This window comes from Manis javanica, chromosome 4 (assembly GCF_040802235.1).
Source record: "Manis javanica isolate MJ-LG chromosome 4, MJ_LKY, whole genome shotgun sequence".
Taxonomy (NCBI): Eukaryota; Metazoa; Chordata; class Mammalia; order Pholidota; family Manidae; genus Manis; species Manis javanica.
The window spans coordinates 25,456,737-25,474,420 of record NC_133159.1 but is presented as its reverse complement, the minus strand read 5'-3'; the positions used below and the strand labels follow the sequence as shown (position 1 = coordinate 25,474,420).

Genomic DNA, 17,684 nt, shown 5'->3' with positions numbered 1-17,684 from the left:
TTAAATATCTATTGCTATGTAAATATATACAAATTGCCCCAAAACTTATGACTTGAAGCGTATTTATTATCTCTATGTGTTAGGAAGCTGGGTGTGGCTTAGCTGTGCTCTATGGCTTAGGGTTTCTCAGGCTGCAATCAAGGTGTCTGCCAGGGCTGTAGTCATCTCAAAGCTCCGCTGGGGTAAAGGATCTCCTCCAAGCTCAAACCTGTGGTGGTTTGAGGAACTGATTTAAGTGCTGTTGACTGGAGACTGCCTCAGTTCCTTTCCATAGCGCAGTGTTCAACATGGCTGCGTAGAGCAAGTCACAGAGGGAATAAGACAGGAGTCACAATCTTTTATAACCTGACCTCACAAGTGACGCCCCATCATTTTTGCTGTCTTGTTTGTTAGAAGCAAGTTATTAGGTCCAGTCTGCACACAAGGGAAGGGGTTGTGCAAAGGTATGAATGCCAGGAGATGGAGATCATTTTTAGTCATTTCTGAGGCTGCCAACCACAGGATGCCCTCTTGCCCCAGTGATTCACATCCCTTCCACATGCAAAATACAGTTACCCCTTCCCAAGGTCCCTAGGAGTCTCATCCCCAAACAGCATCAGGTCCAAGTCCAGAGTCTCATCATCGAAGTCAGTTCAGGTGTGGATGAGGCTCTTGGTTGTAGTGCCTTGAGTATGGGCTCTAGGACACTGTTACTCTGGATCTGCAAAGCTAGACAGACAAGTTATCTGCCACCACATGCCCAACATACAGTGGTGGGACAGGCGTAGAGTAATGGCTATAGACATTCCTACTCAAAAAAGGGAGACATGTGAGGCCTAAAGTTGTTGGTGGGCCAAACAATTCTGAAGTCCATCCAGGAAAATACTGGACATTTCTTGTTCAGTTTCAAACTCTGAGAATAATTCACCATGACTCTTAGTCCACTTTCTGAGCTCTTGGTTCCTCCCTCTGAGTCATTCTTTTTTCATGAAAGAAAATGCATGTTGGAAGCTGCCTTTTCCTCACGCTGCTTCCTGCTGAAAATTTTGGGAGTCCAGTGACTTCTTTTTATTTTGTACTTCCTCTGTCTTTTTCAGTCCAAAACTAACAGTTTCTTCTGATAATAATTATCTCAAAAACGTTGTGGGTCTTCTATAAATCTCACTGAAATTCACTCTTAACACAAAAGCCACACCCACAAAACTCTTTGAACTAAACCCTTCTCTACCTTGGGCTTCTGTTAAGATGGCCAAGAGACAATGCTGTTATGCTATCCAGAGGCCTTATTGTTTGATCTAAAGGATCTGAGACCCACCCCAGTCTCTTTAAAGGGCTTTTGTGTGACTGAAAAAATACTCTGACCCTTTGATCTTCCTGAGATCTTAACCAAAGGCTGCAGAGTCACACCCTCAGCTTTATTTCCACACCACCTTCTCCTAGTGGTGCTCAAAAGCCATTTCTTAATTTTAATACCTTTTGCTGTCTTGGGAATCTGAGAATTTTCAAAACTATCAAGTCCGGTCCCTTTTTAACAATCTTTCTCTCAGTTTGAGCCTCTTTTCACATAAGCAGCAAGAAGAAACCAGACAATACCTTTAGTACTTTGCTTGAACATCATCTTAGCCAGATCACTAAGTTTATTAGTAGATGTTCTGCTTTCCTCATAACTGCAGACAACAGTGTTGCTAAGCTTTCTGCTATTATATAACAAAGGCCCCCTTCCTCTAGTTTCCAGTAATGTGTCCTCACTGCCTTTTGAGCCTACACTGGCAGTATCCTTATAGTCCAGATTCTTTAACAAGCTCCTCAGAATATTCCCAGTCTCTACCCACTGTCTGGTTTCAAAGCAATCCCACATTTTTAGATATTTTCCATGACACTGTCCCTCTCTGGATACCAAAATCTGTATTTTGGTTTGTAAAAATTAACTAAAACCTTAGTGGCATGAAACAACATCTGTTATCTTAGTTTCTGTGAGTCAGGAATCAGGTATGGCTTAGCGGGGCCTGTCACAAGGCTGCACTAAGGGTGTCCACTGAAGCAGAGGGTGATCTACTGCCAAGCTTCTTTGTGTTGTTGACAGTTTTCAATTCCTTGTTTGCCAGGGGGCCACAGTTCCTCTCTGGGTGTTGGACAAAAGCCACCTTTAGTGCCTTGCCACATGAGCCTCTCTGCAGGGCAGCTTTCGGCATGCCAGTTTGCTTTGAACAGCAAGGAGGAGACAGGAGAGACAGTCCTTTATAGCCTAGTTACTTCTGAAGAAGTGACATCCGATCAGGTTTGCCCGATTCTATTCATTAGAACTAAGTTACTAGGTTCAGCCCACCCTCAAAAGGAGGAGGAATCACACAGGGTGGGAATATCAGGAGGTGGGGATCGTGGGAGCCGTGTCAGAAGCTGAGTGTGGGTGGCAGTGCGACTGGCAAGACAGCAGCGGCTTGATCATGCCGTGTCAGACTCCCCTAGGTGATGGGCAGCCCCTGAAACATCGCTCAGTTATCCAGAGCAGAGAAAGGATTGGGAAGGGAGCAAAGGGTAGGGAGAGCTGCTGCAAGAAAACTTACAAGGGGGTGGCCACAGAGAGAGAGCTCGTGGGGTCACTGCTAATCCAACCCAGAGGTCAAGGCCCACCTGAAGGGCCACATGGCCCCCTTTGGGCCTTTGGCCAAGCTATTTCTCCTGCTCCAACTGCCTTTTTGTAAGTTGTTCTTGCTTCTTTACATCATCCTTTAGAGACCAAGGCAGGCACCTGCCTTCATAGGGACTTCTTACACCAGACTTCATTTATGATGGTATCCAGACATTCTGTTTATTCTCCAGCAAGCCTGTGGGGCAAGAATCATTTGTGGCTGTACGAGTAGAGATGCATGACAAGACAAAAAGGTGTCAGTGCCTATGTGACTTCCCCCTGATGACCCCACCCTGTTTGTGGACCTGATCCTCAGTCTTAAAGGCCCAGAAACTGGACCGATTTTTTTCTAAAACAATTCATGCTTTAGTGGAGGCTGCAATGAACTACAGATCCCAGGACAGCCATGTGTTCCAGATGCTAATCAATTGTTTCATAACTGGGATCAACTTCTCTGTTGGGATTTAAGGGAAATCCAATAAATAAATATATTTGTTCTTCAGTTAGGTTCAGAATCAACTGCCAGGTGCAGGAAAAAGATATATGAGGATCAACCTGTCAACTTTATTAGTGGTAAACTGATTAGACAGCAGACTCGAACACACACTGCTGCCAAGGGGTGGTGGGAAGAGAGAAGGGCATGGTCATCAACTCCTCTCAAACTCACTCGGCAGATCGTCTCTCCACCTTTTGGGAGTGACTGTTGGGGCTGCATGAGGAAAAAGAATTTCTCAGCGGCCCTGGGACCAGAAGCATCAGTTTCACTTGGGAACTTCTAGAAATGTAAATCTTAGGTCCAACTCCCAGAGAAATGGAATCAAACTCTAGGGGTGTTTTAATAAGCTTGGAGGTGATTATGATTCAGGCTCAGAGTTGAGAACCACTGGTCTAGTGGAAGCTTTTCCACATGCAAATAGGAGAACTAGGAAGAAGCGTTAGCTGGAACATTCTGCCACCCATATTCACCCTTCCGTCTATCCCTGGGAAAATGAACCTCAGCGGGGAGGTTTCACAGCTTCCACATTTGATTTTTAGCTTATACAAGCGGCTCCAAAGAGTACCGAGTAGAGGTTTGTGACTATCTCTCCTCCAAAAGGGAAAACCGTCATGGGTTTAAGGATTTGCTAGACTGGCCTTTTTCTCTTGCAGACCTTAGAAGGGCTAGCATCCCCTCGTTGGCACTTGATAGTCTCTGAAGATTCTAGAATGACCAAAAAACCCAAAGTCAAAATGGAAACACATGGCTCCCCCTCCGGAATACCGTCTGTGGCTCCCCATTGCTCTTAGATTTCAAAATAAACTCCTTGCCAAGACCTGCCCCTCTCCAGCCACATCTCATCCACTCACTCACACCTCTAGTCACTCTGGCTTCCTTCTGTCCCTCTAATATGCCAAGCTTGTTCCTATCTCAGGACCTTTGTACTTGCTGTCCTGCTACTTGAAGAATTTTTCCATCAGTCAGACCTCAGGATGTCTGGCCCCTTCTTGTACTTTAAGCCTCAACTCAAATGCCATCTTCTCTGACCATCATTTAAAGTGCCCTCAACCCCACTTGTCATTGTTTATTTCATTATTTTTATTTTCTTTGGAGCATGTAACACTATTATCAAAAAATGCTCCCTCCCTCCCTGGAATATGAGAGATCAGGGACCTTGCTGTATCCCTAGCACCAGAACAGTTCCTGGTATATTGCAGGCATAAGATGTACATAAATATTTGTTGAATACATGAATAAATGAATGAACAAGCAAACACAGGAGAAGGCTCTAGGAGAAAAGGATCAGAATAGAGTGACTCAGTCATCAAGACGGAGCTGTGCTCAAAGCCTGTGCCTTCCTTTTCCCAAGGGCAGGGGTACCTGAGCCCAGCAGGGTGGATCTGGGATGCTGACACCACACCAGATTTCCTGCCTGCTTTTCCTCTTGTCCTGTTATCTTAGGCTCAGGCTCTCTTTCTTGTCATCCTTCCCTCCCTCCCCCTTCACTGTTATTACATTACAGTCATTAGAAGCCAGCAGATTCACACCCTCCTGTCATCTTTTTCATAAAGGAATGTTAATAGTGTGAGTTTTCAGCAGGGGCGCTGCAAACTGTTGTCAAAACTCTGCCTTGGCCACCCACATTCACATCATTAATCACACAGGAAACCAGAAAGAGGTGGCATGAGGGCTGGGGCCTGGCTGTGTGGTGGCCCTCTTCCCAGAGAGGAATGTGGTATAATCCACAGCTGCTCACCAAGACCCCACAGATCATGTTGGAAACAAGACAGCCCCCTGGAACCACTACAGAGTTGTACAAGTCTGGACCAGTTAGCACTGGGGACGCCTCCTCTGCCTGCAAGAGGTTGGTAACAAAGGAACTCAAACAGGTAGGGTAGAGGCTGGAGGCAGAAAAAAGGTTAGACAGTCTCCTAGAATTATAAGAAAGCTGGCATTTATTAAGTACTATATTAGTTATCTGTTGCTGTTTAACATATTACCACAAGTTTGTTGGCTTAAAACAACACATATTTATTATCTCACAGTTTCTGTTGGTCAGGAATCGATCAACAGCTTAGCTAGATCCAGCGCTTGAGGTCTCGTGGAATCAAGGTGTGAGGCAGGGCTGACTTCTCACCTGGGGGCTCAACTGGGGAAGGATCCCCTTTCCCACTCACGTGGTTGCTGTAGCACTCTGTTCCTTGTGGGCATAGGACAAAGAACTTGAGCTTTTTGCTGGCTGCTGTTCTGAGGCCACCTTCAGCTTCTAGAGATTTCTTACGGTTCCTCGCCACATGCGCTTCCCCACTTGGCCACTTACTTCATCAGGCCAGCAAGGAGAATCTTTAGAGCAAATCAGCCAGCAAGATGGAGTTTTATGTATCACTGTGTACTCACAGAAGTCACATCCTGTCTTCTTTGCCTTATTTTATTGGTTATAAAGAAGGCTTCTTATTGGTAAGAAGCAAGGTTGTGACAACCTTTAATGAGAGAGGATCGTACAAGGGTGTGAACAGCAAGGAGGGAGGAGCCATGGGCAGCCCCCCTAGAGGGTGTCCAGCACAGGACCCATTGTATGTTAAGGACTGTGCCAAATACTTTTGCATATGTTACATCATTTAATCCCTGAATAACCTGTAAGGCAGGCATCATCCCCACCACACAGATGAGAAACCTGGGACTCAGATGAATAAGAACTGGCCCAAAGTCCTGCCAATGTTAAGATCAGAGCCCTTCACATCAGGACAGCAAGCTTACCTGTGCAAACTCAGAGTTGAAGGGCCAGCATCTTTACAGTGAGAAACAAGGGCCTGAGCCCAGCAAGGGTGTTGTAGCTCCCCATGGGACATGAGACCAAGAGGAAGGGATGGGTGGGCATTACATGCTGAGAAGGAAAAACACTGAGAACACTTATATCTGATGATCACTATTTTCTCAGTGCAAGAGAAACTGAGGGTGTCTCCAGAGAGGGTGGAGGTTGGGCTGGAGGGGAAACAGAGCCAAGTTGGAACAGCAGCTGAGAGGAACAGGGAATGGGGAATGGGAATCTTGCCAACATGAGTACAGGTTGCCAAGTAGTATAAAGCTGCTTCCTCTGTGAAGACTTCAGCGGTCTCCTTGGTGGGTGGCACCCACTCTTGCCCAAGCACTTGGTGTAGCTTCACTGCCATCATGCCTTATAGTGCTGTGGTTTATGACCACATCTCTGTCTGTCATCAGAAGGAAAGTTCTTGGTGGGCTGGAACCTCACAGGAGGCCATGGTGTGCCTCCTGGTTCCTAGCACAGGGTCTGGCACGTGGGAGTCCTCCATAAATGACCTGTCTGGAACCAGACCCCGGGTTTCTAAATCTTTCCCCAGTATTACCTCTCACTCCCTAAAGGCTCACCCAGTTCTAAAAGACTTTCCAAAAATATGTGTATTTTTACTTTTGTTTTGAAAGTAAAAGTTTAAACAGCAGTGGAATACCAAGTGTAGTCCATTGCGGAATAGGGATTAGAGGTACAATCAGAGAAAGTCTGTTCCATCCGTAACCTGGTAACAAAAAAGCAGTTTTGCATTGTGGCCAAGTCTTTTTGATGTCAAGAAGTCAAGAGCCATTTCAAAATAGTCCACAGCAATCTACATTGATTGGTATGAAACATTACCCACAGTATATTGTGGCCTCAGAAATATAGTACAGACACAGAACAATCCCATTTGTGTCAAATTACCAGTTTTGACTCATTTTAAGTGGCAGAAAACCTAACTCAAACTGTTGTAGACAAAAAATGAAATGTGCAGGCTCATCTTCAATAAAAAGTCCCAGACTTAGCTCTGGTGCCAAAGGGACTAACATTTTGGCCTGAGAAGGAGGAAGTTGCTGGCAACAGCCACAGGGCCACATCCTCCCCTAGACTCCTTGCTGAGTCTGAGATCCCCTCTGATTGAACCAGCTTGGGACACATGCCCATCACTGACCCAGTCGCTGTGGCAGGAGGATTCCATCTGATCAAGCCTTGGGCAGCATGGAGCCAGGGTACGATGAGCAAGAGGAAAAGGAATGGGTGTCTGGGGGAGGAATGGGTGTCAGTGGTCATACAGATAACAAATGTCCATTCTGTGTGTGTTATGGTCATAACCATAGAAAAATGGTTTCGTAGATGCCCCCCAAAATGAGAACAGGGTTCTCTACGAGTATAGGACTTGGGGCAGAGTGAGATGCCTGTCTGTGTAAAATCAGCCCTGAGCTTCATCCTGACTAGAGTAGGGGCCACCACCGGAGTTCTCATCCTGGCCCATGAGTGGTATCGAAGGCTTGCTGGAGACCAGTTCTGGAATTACTGGCTCAACAGAATTCCCAAAGGCACCCCAGAACTCCAGTTTCACAACCTCTCCTGGGGCCTGAATCAGGAATCTTCCCTGAAATCCAAATCTTCTGGCCCTTCTGATGAGAAGGGTGTGGGTGCACTTGATTCTGAGTAGGATCCTCCACTTTGGGTAACCCCTGGGAACCAGGATGCTCCTACCCTCATGACTTCTAGCTTCTCTCCACCCAGAGACTCTCTCCCCACCTGCCCAAGCCAAGCCCCAGAGGCAGTGACCACTCTTTGGACACTCTTGCCTCTTCCTTCAAAGCCAGTGCCTCCCCAGGAGCGCCTCCCCAGGATCAGTTCCCAAACTCCAATCTCAGCTTGGCCACCCCAGTCCCCCAAAGCCCCAGCACCGGCCGCTCTGACACCGCACACAAGACCAGGGACAGGCAATACAGTCAGATGGCATTTTATTTCTAATTGGACCCATCTGCTTTGTTGGAGTCAGTTTTTGCTCTGAGCTAGTTCTCAGCCAACCCGTGGAGGTTCTTCCTGGCTTTCCGTTGTTCACGGTAGACTTCCAGTTCCTCTTGGTACGTAGCTCTCAGGAAAGCTGCTCTTTGTTGGTATGGCTGCTTGTCGACCTCCGTCTTCATAGACCACATCTTCGCTGAGGCCTTTGTCACCTCCACCACCGACCAGTCTGGATTCTCCCTCTTCAGCTGGGCATAGTGGTCTTGGCAGAAGATCAGGAAGGATGATGGAGGCCGCCTAGGGGCCCTGGGGTCCCGCTTTCTCTGTTTCTTCTTGCCCCTGTAATTCATCATCTCTTCCTGGTATCGGGCTTTGTCGAGCTTGGCTAGGGCTTCGTATTGGGCCTTTTCGTGCTTTGAGATGGACCTCCATTTTTCCGAACACTTTCTAGAGAGCTCTTTAAAGCTAAGGGAGGTGTTTGGCTGCTGCTCCTTGAACTTGTTTCTGTAATTCAGCAAAAAGTGGATGTAAGAAGAGACATTTACCTTGGGCCTCTGCTGAACTTCTTTTCCCATGTTCATAAGGTTATTTTTTTTTTCTGGATTCAGTAACTTGGACAGCAAAGACTTCTGTCCCCACGCTCCAGGAGCAACCTAGAAAGTCCTCTACTTGCAGTGAATCTTTCTGTCTGTGAGAGCTGCCGTCAGGGGTGTGCCTTTTCAGTGGCATTACTAGGTCAGAAGAGGGCATTGTGACATCACTCACAAGCTTGCCACTCCTAGCCAGTGCCTGTGGCATTTGCATACAGGTACCCTTATTGGTCAGCCACTCAATGGTCCATTTCTGCTTCTCATGAAAGATGGCAGTTCATCCAGAGAAGGCTATGGAACTGCTACTTCCCCTGGAATATTTCTCATTGGCTTCCTCGAGGCAATGGGTTTTGCTCAGTTTGGGGAAGTTTCAGTCACTCAGATGTAGTGAAGGCACAGGGTCTGCCTTCCTCACTATAGATTGTCAAGATGCCACCTCATATCTTCCAAAGACAGGCTAGAAATAACAAGCACAAGGAGGTGGATGGCTCCAGAGTTGTCATGATAAAATGTGAAGTCTTTCTGTTTGCCTTGAACAGGGGCAGTTCATACCGTACAAAGAGTCTAGTAGTAACTCTAAAAATAGTCGGGATGACGGCTCTGACTCGTTTCCTGTCAGGACAAAGTTGTCTAATTTAAAACCAGAACACTTGGGCTACAAGTCTGAACTCTTCATTTCTCTGAAGAAATTTAGGAGTGTGGGGAAAAATGAGAACCTTGAGATTTGACTAATTACACTAAGTCCATGACAAATGAGATAGAATTCATAGCCTATCAGGAGGCCTCCCTGCTGTCATTTTAGGGGCCCCTGTGTCTTGGGGTTAGAGCACAGAGTTCTAACAACTACGCTCAGACTAGGTGGCTTCTCCTTTTTTGTAAAGGCAGTTACAAATCTCCTACCAGTCTTCCAACTGGAGGAAAATAAAAAACAATGGAAGTGTCATCTATTGACCTGTGGACACAGCAAGGTCTTGTCTGTGTGGTATTGGAGTTAATATAGCTCAGCAGTCTAGTGATAGTGCCAAATTTATAGGACCAGGAAACTGAGACTTGTTAACATAAAAATTAACCTGTTGGAGGTAAAACAAGTGGGAGTCTGGATTCAGACCCATTTTCCTGACTCAAGTCTGCCTGCCCCCACAGAGCTGCTGTCTGAGGGGCCAAGGGTCCCAGCATGTGGCCTCAGCAACTGAGCCTGACAGGGAAACTTGTGTCCATAAGGCAACCCCATGTCCATTATTAGGGCTCCAAGACTGACTTCAGCTTCCTTCTTCTATGAAAGATGGAAATTGATTAGAGTCCCCAATCCTGAATTCTAGCTCCTGTTCTCCAATAAAGTGGCAGGGCTACCTAAGCTAGCCCCTGCATTCCTGTTAGCTTATGCGTTCCATGATTTCTCATCTCTAAAATAAGTGTTTTGGACTTGCCAGGAAAGACCCACTAGATGACATGCTGTAGTTTTGGGGCTGGATTTTGGGGGCCTATAAGATAGCAGATTCCAGCTGAGGAATTCAGGGCTAGTGGTGGGGGCAGACGGGTCTGGCCAGCGGGAATACATTACTTTGAGAATATTTCTAGCCTAAGTAACAGTTTTCGCTGGTTCTTTCTCCCCAGGGGTCAGAAGTTGGCCCACCTGCTTGTTGGATTTGAGCTGGGTTACAGAGTTGTATGAGACATAACCCCTGCCGGAGATGGAAGGGGTGGTTGTGAGGAAGATCTTGGCTAATGGCTGTTGATATTAATCCGATTCTGCTGGAGAAGCTTATCTATGTCTCTGTTCACGACCTTCTGCCTCTCCTATGATGATAAGATCCAGGAAGATCAACCCCACGATAACCATCTGGAACCTAGCAGATGTAGGAAGGGAAGGTAGTAAAAGGGAGATGCTGTGATAACACTTTGGTGTTTGGGCCAACATTCCCAACTTGAAGGGAGAAAGTGGGGGCATTCTTTGGGGGAGCACCTGGCTTCCTAAGTCGGTGCTCTGTGTGCTGGTATCTGAGGTTTGCCTTCCAGATCTCCTTTCTAACCTTGCTCTCTGACCTTGGAAGCTGACTCATATGGACCACATCAATGCATTCCATGGCCACTGGCTTCCATTTCAGTTTGACCAATGGGGACCCCAGCAGGAGATGAGGGAGAGAGGAAAATGAAGTCAGGCATTTATTCTCCTGGCCCCCTTCCACAGAGTCACCTGGAGCTGGTTCTCCATCCCTGGACCATAGGTCTCAGCTCTTTTTAAAGTATCCTCTCTAAACAACTCTCCTTCCAGGTTCAGGAATTGCTCCCTCTCCTTGTCCCCTCCTGCGAAGAGTGGTAAGGGCTCTGCTTTTACTAGCCTCTGAGGACTCTGCTGTCCCTTGGGGCTTTCCTATACCTTGCACTTCCCTCTGTAAATAGCCTCTTTATTAAACACTCCTTGAATTATTCTAATTTGAGTGGCCATATGTTTCCTGCTGGGACCCTGATTGATGTGCCATGTTTCAAGCCCTCCATCATGATCAGCCATGAAGGTGGGTTAATGTACAAGTATGGGCATCATCAAAGGTAGAAGGGTATCAGGGCTCCACAGAGCTTCCAGTGGTTTGCAGGGGCAAGTGTGCCTGCCAGGACAGTGGCAGGACAATGCCCCATGGCCAAGGTAGAGACAGCTAGTAACCTTTTATTATGAGATCACCTCTAAGCAGGGGCACTGGTCTGGAGGGCCAAAGAGTAAATATTTTGGCTTTATGGGCCACATGGTTTCTGCTGCAAGTACTCAGCTCTGCCATGACAGCTCAAAAGCAGCCACAGACGATGTGTAATTGGACAAGTGTGGTTGTGCCCCAGTAAAACTTCACAAGAACAGGCAGTGCGGTAGGAGTCATAAGTCTGCTGACCCCAGTCCAGAGGTATAACGTCAGTATGTTCAGACCCTTTTATTGCAGTCTACAGTAAGAAATATATTTTGCATCATAACCCATTTGTGTACATGCATATTCCATAATATTTATAGAATGCTTAATATGTGCCAGCCTCTGTTCTAAGCACTTTACCTATTTCAGTCCATTTAATCTTCATAACAGTCCTGTGTGTGTGTGTTGGGGGATGCTATTTTTATCCCCATTGTAAAGACCATAGCATCTAAGCACAGAGAATTTATAGAAACAAAAGTTTAACAAAACTATACTGTCTGTGATGTGCTCTTCTCTGTTCTAGCCTGTTACAGTCACTATTTGTTATTTAAAATTGCAATCCACAGACTGATCTCTTGACCCACTATGGGGGGCAATCCAGAAACTGATTTGAAAAACACCATCTATGCAAGCTGGGAGGTTAGTGCCCACCTGGGAGATTGTGAGATCCTTTTATTTGGCCTGTGATAACATGAAGTGGAAAGAACATGGTTTTTGGAGCCAGACAGTCATGACTTCAAAGTCTAGCTTTGCTGCTTACTAGCAGGGTAACTTGGGGCAAATCTATCTTGTTAAACCTTATCTATCAAGAGCAGAGAGGTGATAATAAAGCAGTGTGGAGTAACCAGTTGAAATGATTGGGATAATGCGCCTGATTCCTCCCCTCCCCTACAGAATGGGCTGGACTTAGGAACTGGCTTCTAACAAACTGGTTTCTAATGAACAAAGTAGAAGACAGGGCAGATTAAATCTTTATGATGGAGAGAGCTGTCAGATGCCCCCTTAACCAAGTGAATAAAGTGAACATCAGTGATAGGCCATGTTGATACACCACCTCCCCTTTCTATGATGTGATAATAAGAACATCTCACCCCTGTGGTATTCTTCCCCCAAATCTGTAACTCCTGGTCTAATTGTGAGAACATATTAGGCAACCATATTAAGGGATGTTCTACAAAATACTTGACCAGTACTCTTCAAGATTGTCAAGTTCTTTAGAAAATAAGGAAAGCCTGAGCAACTGACAGATTGGAAGAGACCAAAAAGACATGATTGAATCAGTGCAATGAGAGATGCTTGATTGGATCCTGCAGCAAAAACAGTAGAAAAACTGGGGAAATGTGAATCAAGTCTTCCATCAAGCTACTAGTACTGTACCGATGTTGATTTCTTAGTTTGGGTACATGTAACATGTGGTTCTATAGGATGCTAATGTTAGAGGAAGCTGGGTGAGGGGTATGCAGAACTTTCTGTACTATCTTTGTAACACTATTCTCATTTCAAAACAAAGTGTTTTAAAAATCTCCAAGCTAACATTTTCCAGAATAGACCACCTACTAGGCCACAGAAAGAACCTCAGTAAATTCAAAAAGATTGAAATTCTACCTACCAACTTCTCAGATCACAAAGGTATAAAACAAGAAATAAATTGTACAAAGAAAACAAAAAGGCCCACAAACACATGGAGGCTTAACAACATGCTCCTAAATAATCAATGGATCAATGACCAAATTAAAACAGATCAAGCAATATATGGAGACAAATGACAACAACAGCACAAAGCCCCAACTTCTGTGGGACAGAGCGAAGGCAGTACTAAGAAGAAGTATATTGTAATCCAGGCCTATTCAAAGAAGGAAGAACAATCCCAAATGAATAGTCTAAAGTCACAATCATTGAAAATGGAAAAAGAAGAACAAATGAGGCCCAAAGTCAACAGAAGGAGAGACAAAATGAAGATCAGAGAAGAAATAAATAAAATTGAGAAGAATAAAACAATAGAAAAAAATCAATAAAACCAAGAGCTGGTTCTTTGAGAAAATAAACAAAATAGATAAACCCCTAGCCAGATTTCTTAAGACAAAAAGAGAATCTACACACATAAACAGAATCAGAAATGAGAAAGGAAAAACCATGACAGACCCCACAGAAATACAAGGAATTATTAGAGAATACTATGAAAACCTATATGCTAACAGGCTGGAAAACCTAGAAGAAATGGACAACTTCCCAGAAAATACAACCTTCCAAGACTGACCAAGGAAGAAACACAAAATTTAGACAGACCAGTTACCAGCAATGAAATTGAATCGGTAATCAAAAACTACCCAAGAACAAAACCCCCTGGCCGGATGGATTCACCACTGAATTTTACCAGACATATAGAGAAGACATAATACCCATTCTCCTTAAAGTTTTCCAAAAAATAGAAGAGGAGGGAATAATCCCAAACTCATTCTATGAAGCCAGCATCACTCTAATACCAAAACCAAGCAAAGACCCCACCAAAAAAGAAAATTACAGACCAATATCCCTAATGAACATAGATGCAAAAATACTTAACAAAATATTAGCAAACTGAATTCAAAAATACATCAAGAGGATCATACACCATGATCAAGTGGGATTCATCTCAAGGATGCAAGGGTGGTACAACATTTGAAAATCCATCAACATCATCTACCATATCAACAAAAAGAAGGACAAAAACCACATCATCTCCATAGATGCTGAAAAAGCATTTCACAAAATTCAACATCCATCCATGATAAAAACTCTCAACAGAATTTGTATAGAGGGCAAGTACCTCAACATAATAAAGGCCAAATATGACAAACCCACAGCCAACATCATACTTAACAGCGAGAAGCTGAAAGCTTTTCACCTAAGATTGGAAACAAGACAGGGATGCCCACTCTCCCAGCTGTTATTCAACATAGTACTGGAGGTCCTAGCCATGGCAATCAGACAAAACAAAGAAATACAAGGAGTCCAAATTGGTAAAAAAGAAGTCAAACTGTCACTTTTTGCAGATGACATGATATTGTACATAAAAAACCCTAAAGACTCAACTCCAAAACTACTAGAATATCGGAATACAACAAAGTTGCAGGATACAAAATTAATACACAGAAATCTGTTGCTTTCCTATACACTAGTGATGAGCTAGCAGAAAGAGAAATCAGGAAAACAATTCCATTCACAATTGCCTCAAAAAGAATAAAATACCTAGGAATAAACCTAACCAAGGAAATGAAAGACCTATACCCTGAAAAGTACAAGACACTCTTAAGAGAAATTAAAGAGGACACTAACAAATGGAAATTCATCCCATGCTCTTGGCTAGGAAGAATTAATATCGTCAAAATGGCCATCCTGCCTAAAGCAATCTACAGATTCAATGCAATCCCTATCAAAATACCAACAGCATTCTTCAACGAACTGGAACAAATAGTTCTAAAACTCATATGGAACCACAAAGGACCCCAAATAGCCAAAGCAATCCTGAGAAGGAAGAATAAAGCAGGGGGTATCTTGCTTCCCAACTTCAAGCTCTACTACAAAGCCACAGTAATCAAGACAATTTGGTACTGGCACAAGAACAGAGCCACAGACCAGTGGAACAGAATAGAGAGTCCAGATATTAATCCAAACATATATGGTCAATTAATATACGATAAAGGAGCCATGGATATACAATGGGGAAATGACAGCCTCTTCAACAGCTGGTGTTGGCAAAACTAGACAGCTACATGTAAGAGAATGAAACTGGATTATTGTCTAACTCCATACACAAAAGTAAACTCGAAATGGATCAAAGACCTGAATGTAAGTCATGAAACCATAACACTCTTAGAAAAAAACATAGGCAAAAGTCTCTTGGACATAAACATGTGCAACTTCTTCATGAACATATCCCCCTGGGCAAGGGAAACAAAGGCAAAGATGAACTAGTGGGACTATATACAGCAAAGGACATCATCAATAGAACAAAAACACATCCTACTGTATGGGAGAATATATTCATAAATGACAGATCCAATAAAAGATTGACATCCAAACTATATAAAGAGCTCACACACCTCAACAAACAAAAAGCAAATAATCCAGTTTAAAAAATGGGCAGAGGAACTGAACAGACAGTTCTCCAAAGAAGAAATTCAGATGGCCAACAGACACATGAAAAGATGCTCCACATCACTAATCATCAGAGAAATGCAAATTAAAACCACAATGAGGTATCACACACCAGTAAGGATGGCCACCATCCAAAAGACAAGCAACAACAAATGCTGGCGAGGCTGTGGAGAAAGGGGAACCCTCCTACACTGCTGGTGGGAATGTAAATTAGTTCAACCACTGTGGAAAGCAGTATGGAGGTTCCTCAAAAAACTGAAAATAGAAATACCATTTGACCCAGGAATTCCACTCCTAGGAATTTACCCTAAGAATGCAGCAGCCCAGTTTGAAAAAGACATATGCACCCCTATGTTTATCACAGCACTATTTACAATAGCCGAGAAATAGAAGCAACCTAAGTGTCCATCAGCAGATAGATGGATAAAGAAGAGGTGGTACATATACACAATGGAATATTATTCAGCTGTAAGAAGAAAACAAATCCTACCATTTGCAACAACATGGATGGAGCTAGAGGGTATTATGCGCAGTGAAATAAGCCAGGTGGAAAAGACAAGTATCAAATGATTTCACTCATCTGTGGAGTATAAGAACAAAGAAAAAAAAATGAAGTAACAAAACAGCAGCAGAATCACAGAACCCAAGAATGGACTAACAGTTACCAAAGGGAAAGGCACTGGGGAGGATGGGTGGGAAGCAAGGGACAAGGGGAGAAAAGGGGGCATTACAATTAGCAGACATGTAGGGAGTGGAGGGCACGGGGAGGGCTGTACAACACAGAGAAGACAAGTAGTGATTCTACAGCATCTTACTACACTGCTGAAGAGTGACTGTAATGGGGTATGTGGTGGGAGTCTACTAACCATAATGTCGCTCATGTAATTGTAGATTAATGGTACAAAAAATGTATGGTTTTACTAATATGAGGGACCTTGAATAGTCAAATTCAGAGATAGGAAGCACAATGGTAATTACCAGGAGCTAGGAGGAAGGGGCAGTAGGGAGTTATTATTTAATGAATATGGAGTTTTAGTGTGGGAAGATGAAAGTTCTGGGGATGAATGGTGGGGATGGTTGCACAAAAATGTGAATATACTTAAAGCCACTGACCTATGCACTTAAAAATGCTTAAAATGGTAAATTTATGTTATATATGTATATTGCCACAATAAAAACGTTTGACAGATTTCAAAAAAAAAAAGAAAAAAAATCTCCCAGCTGACAGTAAAGTGCACCCAGGGTTGAGACACGGTGCTCTTGACCCTTCTCCAGGAGTCAAGAGCAGACTTACCCTCCAGGACAGCAGCATATGCTCTTGGCATATCTTCTGTTTATCGTGTTCCTCAGGTATGGGGGCAGGTTGGAACCACCTGAGCAGCTTTTAAAAATCCCAGGGCTTCTTAACAACAAGAAGAGCAAAAGCGCTTGGCATGGGTGTTTGATGGCTGCTCGCACGCTTTCCCCATGCCCTCCTGCCCCTACTCCTGTGGAGTGGGAACCAGTTGCTGTACCTGCCCTTGGAGCAGGCTCTGTGGTAGATAGAATAATGGCTCCACAAGATGTCCTCATCCTAAGTCCCAAAGCCTGGGAATATGTCACCTTACGTGTCAAAAGAGACTTTGCAAATGTGATTATGTTAAGGATTTTGAGATGAGATTATCCTGGGTTATCCAGGCGAGCCTGGTATAATCACAGGGGTCCTCATAAGGGGACAAGAGGAAGGCAGGAGTGTCAGAGTTAGAGACGGACATGGGATGGCTGATGCTAAGGGTCAGAGTCAGAGATTTGAGGGTGCTATGCTGCTGGCTCTGACGATCGGGAAAGAGACCACAAGCCAAGAAACAAGGTGGCCACTAGAAGGAGGGAAAGGCAAGCAAATGTACACAGCTCCAGAGAGAGCACAGCCTTGCAGACACCTTGATCTTGACCTTGGCCCCACGATACTCATTTTGGACTTCTGACCTCCAGCATTGAAAGATAATAGATCTGTGTTGTTTCAAGCCATTAAATTTGTAGTAATTTTTAAAGCAGCACTAGGATATGAACACAGTATCTTTCTCATCCAGCTGGTGGTCTATAACTGTTCCTGTGCTATTCTTAACCCCTGCATGTCTTAATAAAGATGAATAATTTACACTGATGCTTATTGGATTAGTTAAGGGAGCACGGTGCATGATCAACTCAATTTTATACATCCTTCTTCACTCACTCCCTGACTCATTAGGTCACTAATTCACTTGTTTGCTTACTAATTAATTCACACATAATCTTTCAGCTCATTCACTCATTTACCACACACACACACACCCTCAATAAATACCTGTGATTTGCTGGTGCATTTAGCTATTTCTTTGATGGCTGCTGATAAGCAATATTTCAAGGATGGAATGGATTTGCCTTAGGAAGGAAGGTGGAGGTAGAGGCATCT

The 17,684-nt window shown here is 44.2% G+C and overlaps 2 protein-coding genes across 6 annotated transcripts in view; one reads left to right on the top strand and one right to left on the bottom strand.

The window, feature by feature from the left end:
- The window catches only part of CSMD2 (CUB and Sushi multiple domains 2), a 600,037-nt gene that overhangs the window by 267,783 nt on the left and 314,570 nt on the right, over positions 1 to 17,684 (top strand). The gene's annotated exons all lie outside the window — the stretch shown is intronic.
- On the bottom strand, positions 7,848 to 8,568 carry HMGB4 (high mobility group box 4). Its single transcript, XM_073232921.1, has one exon. The coding sequence runs from the start codon at positions 8,430 to 8,432 to the stop codon at positions 7,899 to 7,901; it is 534 nt and encodes a 177-aa protein (XP_073089022.1). The 5' UTR covers positions 8,433 to 8,568; the 3' UTR covers positions 7,848 to 7,898.

Coding starts and splice junctions, on each gene's coding strand:
- HMGB4 (XM_073232921.1), bottom strand. CDS start 8,432: ATGAACATGGGAAAAGAAGTTCAGCAGAGGCCCAAGGTAAATGTCTCT.